Genomic DNA, 15,164 nt, shown 5'->3' on the forward strand with positions numbered 1-15,164 from the left:
CTCCTATTAAAAATGTGGTTATCTTTTTTACATTGACTGCATAGGAAGCACAACACATACTCTGCCAAATGAAGTAAGCCAGGCAGCTTTTTCAACCAAAAACAACCATATGCACACGGAACAGCGCACAAGCATAAAAGCCATAAGGAAAAAAGCTGTCATATCCAGGTAACATATTAGTCAGAAAGCAAGAACGACTTACCTTCCTTATGTTTTCCTAACTGCTCTTCCCCAAGAAGCATGCAGGAGAAAAGCTGATAGTATTTTAAGACCAAAAAAGAAATGTACCAAAATGCAAAAAACTCAAATATTCCAATGACTTGTTAACGCATGCCAAGTTCCAGTTTAAAGGAGGTGCACCTATTCTTTCATTGACATATTTTCCACCTACTTTGCAGTAGATCCACAGAGCGTCAGCAGTTTGCTATTTCTAGAGCAAAATTATGAATATTTCAGAGGAATGACTAAGCAGCCGGCCCTTCTTAATGTATCTTTGTGCCTGCCGATTACAACAGATGAGGGAATGGTTTTCTTTGAAAGCTCTCCTCCAGAATATGCAAATAGGCTTCCCCCCCATATCCAGACATGTAATAACTCACATACTCCATGGCAGGTTTAAATAACCCACACCGTCTCATTTGAATGCAAGCTACAACTAGGGCAACGTATACAAGGACAGCAGCTTGCAAATGCAGATCCCATTAAATTGCATCTCAGCTGCAATAGTTCCTTCCCAGCTTTGACGAGCTAATGCCAATTTAAATAAGGACAAAGCAGTGAATCCGATGCTGAATCCTTGAGGATTAATGCTTTGTTATTTCTATCACCATGGATGGGACACATTTAATTATCTTCAATGAATCTGCCGTTTGGTGTGACTTACTTTCACTTCTGGCAGAAGTCGACTACAGAGTTGCACTTGAGGACCTCGAGATTCCTTGAGAGACCATGTAAATCAAATGTGCAAATAATCACATGTGCATGGAGGGCCAACTGCATTTGTGTTGCAATTATACAAAGAACTGGGATTTACCAAACAAAGGTTAAAAATGACCACATAAGAAACATAAGGAGATGCCTAGACTAGACCAAACAAAGTGTTTGCCATCTTTAGTTTTCTGTCTTTTGCATTAGCTACCTAAGCATCCTGGGAGGCTCAAAAGTAGAGCAATATGAAGAAAACAACTTTCTTGTGTCTTAACCCTGAAATTTGATGAACTATATGCTTTATAATTGGAGCCCACCTAGGATAATGTTTTGAGTGCTGTATTAGGACTCAGGGAGACCAGGGTTAAAATCCCTGCTTAGGTCTAGAAATCACTGAGTTTCCTTGGCAAATTGTATTGTCTCAGCCTTAAAGGAAAGCAATGGCAAAACTATGCATACATATGCAAGCATATTGTCAAAATAATCCTAGGAGAGGCTCACCATAAGTCAAAGTTGACTTGAAAGCATATAACAATAACAGTAAGTTAGCTTGTCAAAGCTCACAGTAGAGAGGAAGCATACAGCTGATGTACCATATCCCCTGTGATCCTACATGATTAGTCTAACCTTTTAAAAACTCTACTAAATAAGCACAGCCACCATCTCTTGTGTGATGCATTTCATAGAGATTAAGAAAGTGGTGTGAGACAGAACTCTCGTTTGTCAGTCAAGAATGTCAATCAACTTGTCAAGAAATGAGCTTCAGTGAACCACTCCAGAAACTTATTTCTCTTGCATAAAGAAATGTCAGCAAAGTTTATAGACATAAGGCTGAGGTTCATAATGGTCACCGTGGAAGGAGAGAGAAGCATTGCAATCCTCCAAATTCTTCCTATGTTGAGATTCAAATTTGAACTAAAGAAGAACTTCCACCATCCTTCTACCTCCACCCCTAGTGCCCTCAAATTAGATTTTTATAGATGACAGGAGTTCAAACTAGGATTTTTGTTGGATGAAAAGCTATAAGTTGACCGCCACAGATCAGTGAGGCTTTCATGAGATCTCTGATGCTCAAATGGTAGCACGTGTGCATAGCAGAGAATGAGGGCTGAAAGACACTGGCTTAGAAGTTACTATCCCACACTTTTGAGAACTGCTATTGAACTGATGCAATGTGAGTCCTGTGTTCATAAGTTCTATGCAAAACCTCTTAACTTTATTAGACTTATAGAACAACTTGTTTTTTATTTTTGTTTGACACTACTATTGGTTTAACCAGTTCTTGGAAAAGACATTACAACTCCCAGTCTCTCCTTGTCAGGATTACCAGTGGCCAAGATGACCAGAATTATTTGAGTTGTAATTCAATTTCAAATTTTTGGATTTAAAGCAGTAATATTGTATTCAGTGTTTAAAGGGAAGGGGGAAGGGGTAACAAGCAGCAATCAGTTAAGGCAGGAGTGATAACTGTGTGGCCATTAAGATGCTATTGGATTGCAGCTCTCAGCATTTCTCATTTTTGGCTATGCTTCCCAGGGCTGCTTAGAGCTGAAGCCACTACAACTCTTAGAGAGCTCTGCTTTCCCCACCCAAATTTAAGGAAACAATATTTTATATATTTAATTCCTAAATTTTCAGAGGACAGGTGTGCACCCACTTCATTTCTAGAAATACCTGTTACGCACCAAGGGTTGGGTTACCTGCAAGGGCTGGTTCTCAAGGGCCTCGTTGCTTTTGGTGATCCGAACCATCTCCTTTATCTGATAGAGAGCATAGGCCAGGGTGACCCAGGGGGAAGAGCTGATCCCCCAGGCAGGCTTGTTCACATCCTCCTGCTCCTCTTGGTGCTTTGTTTTCTTGGGAGGAAGCCGAGGTTCAGGACGAGGCATTATGTCTTCTGTATGTTGCTGCACAAGGTCAATCGTGGCAATGGGCACAGGGCTTGAAGGCACAGGGATCCTTTCTGCCAGCATGGTCTTTTCTGAAGATAAAAAAGTCAAACCAATGCAAAACAGCATGAGGTAGTGAGTGCCAACATTTGTTTATTTATTTAGCTATGTTCCCATGTTGAATCTTAACCCCTAACACAATTCACAAATGCAACCAACAGTGGTTTGAGCATTGGATTATGACCAAGGTTCAGTTTCCCACTCAGCCCTGGAAACCTATGGTATGACCTTGGCAAGCCCATGATAGTCCTTAGGGTCATCATAAGTCAGGAATAACTTGGAAGGCTCACAGCAACAAAAAACAAATAAAAATTATTAAATTCACCCAAAATAATTCATTAAAAAGCAAGAGGCAGCAACAGGGTTAAGAAAGTGATCAGGAAAATACCGGAACAAACCAATTTTCAGTTAATTGCAGACAAAGCCAAAATTGAGAGCCTGGATAATTTCATGGCAGAAATTGTTCCACACAGTGGGGGCTGCAACAGAGAAGGGAAGCTTAATGGGCATCACTAGACCACAATACATTAAGAAAAATAAATAGTGTTCATTTCAACCACGCTTAGCGGCAAAGACCCTAAGTAGTAAGTACAGACACTTTTTACACTCAAAGCCCCCTTCCAAGATCTCTTGTGAATGGTAGGAGAAAGCTCGCATGGTGTAGTGATCAGAGTTGTGCTGGGATTTCTATGTCCCAGGCTCAAGTCCCCAATGAACTATCAACATTACTAGATGACTCTGGCCACACACTCTCCAGGCCTGACCCGCCTCACAAGGTTGTTGTGAGGATGTATGCTACCCTGAGCTCATTAAAAGACAGGTGGGCAGTAAATAAATAAAGATGTTTATTGATGTATTATTGATTGTTTAATATGCTACTGTTTTAATTGTTTTTAACTGTTTTATGTCGTTCTGAACATTGAATTTTGCTATTGTTAACCGCTTTTGAGTCGCCTGAGGGCTGAGAAAAGCGGTAAACAAATATAATAAACAAACAAACAAATAAATCTTCTGCTCCCCATCCCACCTTCTCCAGATGATATTTCCAACCATTCTTGGGATTCAGCAGCACACACCAATTGTTTCTGTAGTGTTAATGAGGCGAAGCCTTCATAAGCCATGGCTGGGGAGCCTTTAATCCTTTGAGTATTTTGGACCTGTGTTTTCCAATCTGCCTAACATGTAGAAGCGGCAACTTTCTCCCCTAATGTGCCAGAAACTGTGCCCGTTAGCTATAATTGTTTCTTCCTTTCCTAGAAATCCATTTTGTGCCAACACCTGATAGCTCCACAGTTTAGAATCAGTCCACAGACAACCACTTTATTTTAGATCACATCCCCCACTAGCTACATCCACCATGAAAAATCATAAAGGATTGTGAAAAATGTAGTCAAAAAACTGAAGGGCCGAATGTGCCTCACTCATGCCATATGCTTTTTCTGGTTGGAAAAAACGGTAGTGCTTTGCAGGGAAAACCTCATCTCTCTCTACAGATGAAGTACAATAAGGGGTGCATTCAGGAGTAGTTTCATGGAAAGAAAGATGTGAAAGGGAAGAAGAGAGCATACTATTCCAGTTTTCTTTCTTCAGCCCATTTCCAATCCTGCATCCCCTTTTCCCCTTCCAAACCCAATATCCAAAGAAATTCAAGTTCTGCTTCTGAAGAGCATATAAACAAAGTTAAACACAGTACACCAAAGGTATGACATACATTTATATATATATATATATATATATATATATATATATATATATATCTCCCCAATGGTCATGAACTTCAGATGAGTGTGTGTGAGAGAGAGGAGGAGAGAACACTTTATACAGCTCACTTTATCAACAATCAATTTGTATTTTAAAATGTTTGAATTATACATTAGGCAAATTCAATTATGGGCAAGTCTTATTTTTAGCAAGCTTCCTGGGGGCTTTTAACATCAAAGAATGCTGCAGATCCAAGTAGCCAATGCTCTTCCCTCATTTGGATATGTTTATCTCACCGACAGGGAACAAATTATAACTGCCACTGAAAATATTGTATTTTGATAAACTCCCCGGCTGCCCCAGAATGCAAAGTTCTGCTTCAAAGAAGTAAAGCAACATTCAAAACCAATCAAGAACAAACCCAATTGTAATCTACTACAGTTATCATTTGGACCAAGTGTACAAGAGCAACACCAACAACATGGGAAAGACTCCCAGCATTGGATATCAGTACGAGAATCGGCTGCCTAGAAAACCAAATTACGAAATGCACAAACGGCAATCGATTAATTGTGTAGATAAAATGAAGGTTGAGTATCCCTTATCCGAAATTCCATATTTCAAAATACTCCAAAATCCAAAACTGTCCACATGGGTTTGCTTTCGGATAGTTCAAGATAAAAACTTTGTTTATTAACACAATTATTAAAAATATTGTACACAATTACCTTCAGGCTATGTGTATAAGGTGAATAGGAAACATAAATGACTTTTTTTTGTATGGATTTGGGTCCCATCACCTAGCTATCTCATTATGTACGTGCAAGAATTCCAAAATTCCCCAAAATACCAAATACGGAACACTTCTGATCCCAAGAATTTTGGAAAAATATACTCAACTTATACAAAACAGACAAGGAAACTAAGATTTACATATGCTAAAAGTATATTACACAAACAGATTTAGTGTATTGGACACAAAATGGTAAATTTCAAGTACTTAAATACAAGAAACTATAATTAAACTTGCAAAATGCCTATAAATATTTTGAGGTAATGCTCATTGTTGCTATTATTCTTTCTGCGTAATTATTTTCAGTGTTGCCAATTTTAAAAAAAGAGGTTGTAATTAAGCCTTGTTTCAAAGGTTTTCTTCAGAATGAATACAACTTCTTAACTCTATAAACGACTCTTATACCTAACAAGCTTTGAATATAATAACATAAGCTGAAGACATTCCTGCTATGTAACAATTACTCCAAACAGAAGCATTGTTAAGCTTCTCCACATGAAGAAACAACTTGATGCCTACTAGCTCTATTCCAGAGACCTCGGATAATTATTATTGCTTTATGGACATTAACATTCTCCTACAGAAATGGCTGAACATTTTGACTGATGGGAAATGTCTTTATTGAGTTTACCCACCTGATTCCATTGCCCATGCGGTTGTACACTGATTTTGACAATGAAATGTTCCTTCAGCACAATGAGTAGCTCCTCATGTGGAGATGTATGCTACACTATTCCAATGCATGATGTCAACCCTTACTGGCTATGTTTTAAAGATTTATCCATAAGGAATACTAGTTCACTGAATAAGTAGAACTACAGTAGTTTCTCCACATTTGTGAATTAAGCATTTGTGGATTTAATTATTCTTGGAATTACTGTATTTGCCATTGTCTCTGCAGCTGCCCTATATGTGAATGAAAAAAAATTGTTCTCTCTAGGTCCTCCAGCATGATACATGGCCAACATCTGGCCAAAATTGACCATAGAATTATGCTCAAGGGCGTAGAAATGAGTAAAAAAAATTCTCAGATAAAAATAAAAAGTCATTCACGATTTTTGTTTATATTGACAGCTCTTCCACTATTGTAAGGATCCTCTTCTCTGTGTGCTCTGAAATTTGAGAGCCACCCACTACAGCATCCACAGATAATTTAAAAGCAACTTTCTGTGTATGTGTGCATATGCTCAATTCACCTATCAACTTATAAAGTATTCTTAGGCAAGAAATATTCAGAGGTGGTTTTGCTAGTTCCTTCCTTTGAAATATAGCCTGCGGCACCTGATATCCATTGGCATTCCCCATTCAAACTGGTTGACTATGCATAGCTCCCAAGATCAGACAGGATCTGGTGCCTTTATGGCATTTATGCCTGTGAAAGATCAAAAATCCAACTCTTATTTTTCTTCATCCGGGTCCCTTTCCAAAATCTTCCAACTCTTGAATACAGCAAATGAAGTTCTTCCCAGGCCCAGAATGCCCAAGTGTAAGGCACAGAAACCAAGAAGAAGTAACTATCTATTTACCTTCATCCTCATCAGGAACTGCCAACCACTGGATCAAAGCAAAAAGCAAGAGGATCACAAGACAGGCCATTCCTATCCCTCTGAATGTTGATGCAGCCCCTGTAAAAAGAAATGTGTTTTGATTTAATGCCACAAAAAAACCACTTACAGTGCAATCCAAATATGTCTGTTTAGAAGAAAGCTTCACTTTCTTCAAAGGAACTTACTGTCAAAACAATATTTACATCTTTAGGGGCACATCAGACACAGAATAGTTCCCCATGTAGTTTCAGCTGATGTTATTAAAAAACAAGATCTGTAACTGCTCCATCTTAGATAGTCAGAAAAGAGTAGGGCTTCACAAAGCAGAAGAGGCTGTCATTGTTTGTGTCCATTGTAACATACCTCTGCCATCCCAGTTGCTACTGCCATCGCAGTTGCTACTCAGCATAGAAAACTATATACTGTATTTATGTTAAAAACAAGGGAAAACAAGAATGGCTTTTCAATCATTATTACTATATCCTTAAGAACAATAGTAATATAATTTTCACACTGTGTCTACTGTGACTTACATAAGTAAAAGTACAATGCAAAGTATAAGAAGGAAGTATGCTCCCAGAAGAAGATTATATGTGGATCACTTTAACATGAAATGTCCAGTGTCCCTTGACTATTCTGGCTACGATAGGCGTCTATTTTTCTTCTAATAAAATTGCATTTCACCTTGCACAAGGAAGAGGGACAACTAATGCTTAGCTTCATGATCTCTTAAGTGTGATCCCCCCCCCCCCCAACAACAGGCATGCAATAATCCAGGGGTGGGAAGAAGACAAATTTGGATCTACACGTAAATCTCTGTAGGCCAATCATTGCATCAGGAAGGATTTTTGATTTCTAGTTGTTCAATAATGGCACAAATAAAATGCCCTCCACATGAAATCACCACTTTCACACCACAGTACTGCTGAAGTTAAGACAGCATGGTTTTTTGGCTTTTTTGTGTGGAAGGCTCAATATTACTGAATTCAATTTTAAGAGCTTCATTTTGTGGATGGTTCTTGGGATTGTTTTTTTTTTTTATCATGTCAGTAGCGACTTGGGAAGATACTGCAAGTTGCTTCTGGTGTGAGAGAATTGGCTGTCTGCAAGGAAGTTGTCCAGGATGTGTTACCATCCTGTGGGAGGCTTCTCTCATGTCCATGCATGGGAAGCTGGGGCTGACAGACAGGAGATCACCCCATCTTGAGGATTTGAAATGCCAACCTTCAGGTCTGCAGTTCAGCAGGCACAAGGGTTTAACCCATTGCTGCATCGGGGATTCTAACGAAAATAAAAGTAGAGCCCACCAAATCTAAAGTCTGCCTACTCCTACAATAGTGTGCTAACTCGCTAATCATCTATATATCCACACAGGCACAGAGAATATCAGAATTAAATCTGGCTATGAAACTTCTGTTGTTGCTGCTATGTGCCTTCAAGTCACCTCCTATTTATGACAAACCTATTGGGATCTTCTTAGCCAGATTTGTACAGAGCTGGTTTATCTTTGTCTTACGCCGAGGCTAAAAGAGTGTGAGTTACCTAAATCTGATACTCTAAACTATTACATCACATTAGCCAGCATAACTTGTAAACCAAAACATAAAAAGATCAGAAGAGTGACAGCAACATTAAGATGACCAATATCCAAAATGGAAGAAGAGCACAAAAAGATCAATTTTTCTTACCAAAATAATTGACCAGCACTCCTCCAATCATTGCTCCACATCCTCTGCCCAGACCCAGGTGAAGACCCTGCAGGATACCCTGAGCTGAAGTCCTTAATTCTGGAGGCACCGCAGCACTAAGGTAAGAGATGCAAGCTGCCCAGATGGCAGCATGGGTCACACCTACAAGAAAGGAACAAGTGGTGAGCTATGGCATCTTCCAGATTGCTCTCCTTCATGCATGATACAGTTGTTTAAAAACACCTATGGCAACAGGTGTAGTGGTAACTTTTCAATGCAAGTACAGTCAGTTCTCCATGCCCATGGGTTCTACATGCACAGGTTGAACCACAACTTGAAAATACACAGTGGGGCATAAATAGCTCCCATATTTCAAAGGGGCACTGTGAGGGCTGTAGAGGGGGAAGAGAGGTGAGATAGGTCTAATTTGGTAGGTTAGGTACTGCCATTTTCAGTATCCATCATGAGTTCAATCTGTTAACATTGGGCTTTGTTGTTCAAGCATATTATGAGAACAACTGTTCTGTGAGATGATGCAGATAGTGTTCTGCACACACTTCGCACTCAGTCAAAATGCATCTTTACCAGATTTTGCTATGGATTTCTAATCTTTTGGTCAATTGGCCACACTGAAAAGAAAATCACCTGGCAGACCTAGGACCATTAGAAAATGTGGATGCAGTAAGAGCATCCACTCAGCAATTGTCATAAGCATGCAATGTGCTGGGGATATCAAGTCAGAGTTTGAGGAGAATTCTGCATGCCTATTTAAAACAGCATCCTTCCCAAAGGATTTGTCTGACACAATTTCTAAAACCCATTAAAACAAGACTGTTTTATGTACTTTTCATACACACACACACACACGGAGAGAGAGAGAGAGAGAGAGATTCATTGCATACCGCTTCAAAATGGAGATCTTTATGACCCACTCTGGGTTTTTTTGGGGGGGTGGGGTGGGGGGAGTAATCTTGATCTTCTAAATTTATTGTAAGCTGTCTTGAATCTTAGGAGAATGAGGGCTCAAAATCCAATAAACACATGGATAGAATCTGCTAATGTCTGGAGACATATATGAGAGGAAAAAGAACAAGTTTTAGTGTAAGCTGTCTAGAAGGGAATATATGGCAGATGACCCTTATAAACAGAGTAGGGCTCTTGTGTATAGATTATGGGATTATTATTCTGTTCTGTGTGACTTGGGAGTGATTGTCTAGTAGTTGTGTGTCTTTTTACGGCTCAGATCTCATAATATTAGGAGAAACAAGCCAGGCACTGCTTTGGAGCAAAAGCAACTTCAAGTGAACCCTTCCCTGAGTCATCATGTCTTTACGCGCTGAACAAACTCACCTGCCAGGTGGCACTAGCTTCTCCACCCTTTGTGTTGGCAAAGATTCAAGAGAAATTAGCATTATGTCCCATAAATGACCTGAATTAGTCAGGCAATGATGGGATTTTATCTACAGCCATTTCTAAAATGGATTTTATTAGGGGAGGGGGATGAATGATTAGTCTCAAACTGAATACTCTCCTCTTCCAGAAGCCCCTACCAGATCTCCCCTTAGCAGTACAGGACCCCCTCTCAGAGTTTGACAGCTGCCAGGTGATGGGATGTTTTTCAATGAGATACAATGGCAAAGGAATAGCCCTCTGCACCTCATCAAAGGGGAAACTTAAGCACACACAAGCTGTACTTACACACATACAAGTTAATATCAGCATGCTGGTCATGGTTTAATAATATAATACACATTCCGAGCATACTGCACCTATCCTAAAGCCACTCCACTGGTTGCCAATTAGTTTCTGAGCAAAGCACAAGGTGTTGGCTTTGACCTTTAAAGCCCTACATGGTTTGGGTCCAGGTTACCTAAAGCAGAGGTTCTCAGCCCTTTCTGAAGCAAAAGTTTATTGTGGAGCCCCAAGAAATGTGTATATATTACATATTACACACACACACACACACACATGAAAACTTGGAGGAGGAGGGAACCACAGAGCACACTTTGAAAACCGCTGACCTAAAGGATCACCTTCTCCCGTACAATCTGCCCTGAAAAGTTAGGTCCTCTGGGGGGCAGTTACTCCAACCAGCTAGAATCCGACCAGCGACCGTCACCCAGGGGACCTTTTCATTGGCCGCCCCAAGACTGTGGAACAACCTATAGGAAGAGCTCCAGCAGCTAAATGCGCTGTCAGAATTTAAAAACCATTTAAAGACCAATCTCTTCCAGCAGGTTTACCCTGACAGTTTTAATCATGATTTTTAAACTTCTGTCCTTTGTTTAATCTGTTTTGTGTATTTTAATATGTATTTTATATAAATATGTTTTATTATGAAATACATTTTAATATGCATATTTGTGGTATTTTTTATAATGCTTATATGTTTTAATTATTCTGTAACCTGCCTTGAATCATGAGGAGAGGTGGGCAAGAAATAAAATAATAATAATAATCCAATAAGTCATTTAAAAAGTATGTTCTTTCTTATACCAAGTTACTTCCAAGTTCTGGCTCAGACTGACCCAAATCCCAGAGGCAAACATGCTACCATGACTAAGTATGAACATGCATGTTATGTTAGCCATTACTAGTCTTCATCTAAATATAGTGTCATTCCAAAGTCTCCGCACAAGTCTAAGTGGGGAAAACAGGACTGAAATGGAGGCCTTCAGCTGCAAAGAATATGCTCTATGGTCCCATCCAGCAAAGATCCAAAGTGAAGTACTTTGAAAAGCTGCTTCTCAAGAGCATTTGCAAGTTGTACAGGTGGCACCATCTGGAGATTGTATGTATTAAATTATGTCTCATTATCTGAGTCCTGCTGCCTAATCAGAATGCACCAAGAAATAAAGGGAGGAAATGATGAAAGGAAGTTGGTGGCTCTTAGACACTGAGTGAGCTCATTCCAGGATCACAAATACAGCACACGCTCTAATATTTTACAGATGAAAACCAGGACACATGTGGCCAATCAACATCAGTGTGGGATCAAAAGGACAAAGGTTATTAAATGAGGAAGAACACACAAACCAGGAGAGACTGTGGCACTTTGCTTTTGCCCAAGCCTACTGGGAAAGGCAAAATGCAGCCCCTGCTAAATAGGGACTATTAGTACTTCTCCAATGCCCATATTATGTTATTTTTCATACAAAATGCTGCATTTATAAAGACCAGTTAAGCACACTTTTAGCGGTTTTTCTTCTGATTTCCATTAATCTCTTCATTGCTACAGAGATATCGTATTTGGGGGGGGGGGGGGAAATACCCCTATAACGTTTAAGTCTGAAGAAACTATCAACTGAGGGGGGGGGGGGATCCAAAATACCAAACAGTATTCCACCTCCTCTCCAATTCTCTCTTTTATATACACAGTATTTCAGCAGCTAATTAAGTAATATCAGCTGAAAGTCTTCAATCTTTAGCTTCAAAAGATCCTTGGGGCATTGATTTTGCAATGCATAAGAACTGCTATTTGTCAGCATATTCCAGCATAGGCTTGCAAAATTCATACATAAATGTCAAACTGAAGTTTGCTCCAGACACCTGGTCTACTTGATAGAATTATCTGATCTCCAGCATGACCTTGTAAAACAAACCAATGAGCAAACCCTCATTGGAACAGTTCTAGCTGACACATTCACATTTTTCCTTTTGACTCCTGTCCCCATATCTGCTGGGGGAAAAATGCAAATATGTATTGTGTTTCTGTTCCGCTTTTAATTTTACTCAGTGAAGCCATAACCAGTTTGCAATTTTATACACAAGGAGTAGGAACTGTGTTGCCCTAGAGATGGCATGGGACTCTAACTCTCAGCATTCCTCATTATTGGCTATGATGGCTAGGACCAATGGAAGGTGCTGTGCAACAATATTCAGAGAGCTACAAAATTCCTACTCTGTGATACATCTGTTCCTTGCTACTTAGGGATATTTGGGGGAGGGGGGAAACCTGATCATTTTGGGGTTTGATTGTTAATAAGATGTGGCGTATTGACATTTCATATGTATTTATACCAGCCAAAAAGAAAGTCAGAAAGTATTTTTATCTCTATATTTGTCAATAAATTACTTTTCCTTATTTTTTTTCTTTAAAAATATCCAATTTTATTGTATTTTGAAAAAGTCTTAGTAAAAATATTATGTATAAAAAGAAAATCTAGACATTGCAAGAATCATGCTTTTGTCAGGCTCCACAGGCACGGCTATACTCTTAACATCTGGAAGTTATACTATTTCCATCTCTGAACTGAAAGATGTGTTGCTTGCAGTAGCCATCAATGTGTAGGCTAACTATCAGGTTGAGAAGATCTACCTTACTATTCACACTTGAAAGCAAAGCAAAAAGTGTTCGTGAGTTAGAGCTCAACATGAATCAGGTACATTACTGCCAGTCTTTAAGGTGACAGAAAACTTTGCTATTTTTACTGAAAATATATATGGCTGCTTTTCTTCTTCTTTAAACTTCTTTTTATTTTCACAGTTCTGGTTCTGGATTCCACCCAAGGGCACAGGAAGATTAAGAAACACAAGAAAGCCAAACAAAAGGAGAAGCCTTGTGGAGAGATACAAGAGCGATAAGCCCTGTTATGTCTATACCAGCAAAACAACAAAGAGCACAGACACACCTTAAAGGCAAAGGGATATTTTAGACTTAAGGATCTGTGCATAATATTCTACTCCTAACCAACAATGTGCTGTCACCTATAACCCATTCCTCCCCTCACCCCCAACATTTTGGGAATCTGGTACTTTTTGGAAACATCAAAAAAAGTGTAGGGCTCGGGCAAAATTACCAAGTGAATCAAAAATAGCTGATAAAAGGGGGTTGGGGGGTTGGATGATTTTCAAGATATCTACATAAAAACTCCAACCATCACCCAAGTCAAAAAAAGAAGCACCATTAAAGCCTTGGCAGACCGTGCAAAAAGAATCTGCGAACCCCACTTCCTCCAAGATGAACTGAACCACCTAAACTGGGCTCTACAAGCCAATGGATACTCCACCTCAGACATCAGAAGAGCTGCAAGACCGAGAACAAGCCACGAGAGTAAAAACAAAGATCCACCCAGAGGAAAAGTGTTCTTGCCATACATCAAGGGAACCATTGACCGCATAGGAAGCTGATGAGGAAACACAGCATACAAACCACCTACAGACCCACCAAGAAAATCCAACAAATGCTACATTCAGCAAAGGACAAGAGGGATCCTCTCACTTCTGCAGGAGTCTACTGGATACCATGCAGCTGTGAACAAGTCTACATAGGGTCCACCAAACGCAGCATTGCCCAAACACGCATCAAGGAACATGAAAGGCACTGCAGACTACTTCAACCAGAGAAGTCAGCCATAGCAGAGCACCTGATGAACCTATTTGAGAACACAGAAATGCTGGACCACTCTCACAACCACCATGTCAGACTACACAGAGAAGCCATTGAAATCCACAAGCATGTGGACAATTTCAACAGAAAGGAGGAAACCATGAAAATGAACAAAATCTGGCTACCAGTATAAAAAAAAAAACCTCTAAAATTAAAACAGCAAAACAGCAGAGGGAAAACAATCAGGGACATCTCATCACCACTCAAAAAAAGATTGCTCCAGGCACTACCAGGCTATCAAATGCTAATCGAGGTGGTCAGTTGAAACATTCACACCTAGCTCCAGCAGACAAGAGTTCTTTGTCCCACCATGGTCTTTCCACAGATATATAAACCCATTTTCCTAGTTCCAACAGACCTCACTACCTCTGAGGATGCTTGCCATAGATGCAGGCGAAACGTCAGGAAAGAATGCCTCTAGAACATGGCCATATAGCCCAAAAAACCCTACAACAACCCATTTTCAAGAGTGTTGCTTTCTGCAATGATAGAAATGTCGGGACTGAGGGAAAATCAGAGGGGCAATGTCTTCATTTTGCCTTTTCCACTCATAGCTGCAGCTCTGATTATTTCCCAGGTCAGCCCAATGTACTTTAACTCTTTCCCTTTACAAGATTTAATTTCCTGGCTGCAGTAACAGCCACTGACACTTTGCAAACTCCCATTTTCACTTTCTCCTCCTTTAATTAAGTGGCAATAAACCTCCAGAAGTCTCATAGATAAGAAATGCCTGGCTCCCCCATCCAGAGACTAGCTGTTTGGTCTCGACCTTCATTCTAGATCAGACAATGTGACCCATAATTAAGTGAACTGGTTATTCCTGACTATTTAATGTGCAGCTTATTTTGTTAGATCTGGTGTTGAAAACCAATGACCTCCTTCCTCGCCAAAGGAAGCAACAGATTTAAAAGAGCAATCCCTTACAGACAGAAACAACTAAGCCTTATTTGCAGCAGGCAAAAACCTCTCATCTCTTTGTTTAATTATAAGGTGTGTACTACCTTCCAATTGTTTGCTGAGTCCCAATCCTAGGTCAGTCTGGCACTCATTGTTATTTTTCTTTGGCACAAAGAATAACATGTCCTTCGAGGTTAGAATACAAAAAAGAAAAGAATCCCTAGGCTTATTTAAAATGGAAGAGAAGGGTTCCATGGTTTTATTTCCCATTTG

General features: G+C 39.7%; 1 protein-coding gene across 6 annotated transcripts in view; it reads right to left on the reverse strand.

Annotated features, from left to right (window-relative positions):
• The window catches only part of MFSD6 (major facilitator superfamily domain containing 6), a 43,887-nt gene that overhangs the window by 3,049 nt on the left and 25,674 nt on the right, over positions 1 to 15,164 (reverse strand). The window contains exons 4-7 of one of the 6 annotated variants that reach the window (XM_060780567.2): positions 8,606 to 8,767; positions 6,897 to 6,995; positions 2,628 to 2,908; positions 203 to 221 (exon numbers count right to left, since the gene is read on the reverse strand). In XM_060780567.2, the coding sequence (XP_060636550.2) occupies positions 203 to 221; positions 2,628 to 2,908; positions 6,897 to 6,995; positions 8,606 to 8,767 (561 nt within the window). Of the gene's footprint in view, positions 1 to 202; positions 255 to 2,612; positions 2,909 to 6,896; positions 6,996 to 8,605; positions 8,768 to 15,164 lie in introns of all 6 variants that reach the window. The other 5 variants (XM_060780550.2, XM_060780558.2, XM_060780542.2 and 2 more) reach the window with 5 other exon arrangements.

The sequence above is a fragment of the Anolis sagrei genome, chromosome 1 (assembly GCF_037176765.1).
Source record: "Anolis sagrei isolate rAnoSag1 chromosome 1, rAnoSag1.mat, whole genome shotgun sequence".
In the NCBI taxonomy this organism is placed as follows: domain Eukaryota; kingdom Metazoa; phylum Chordata; class Lepidosauria; order Squamata; family Dactyloidae; genus Anolis; species Anolis sagrei.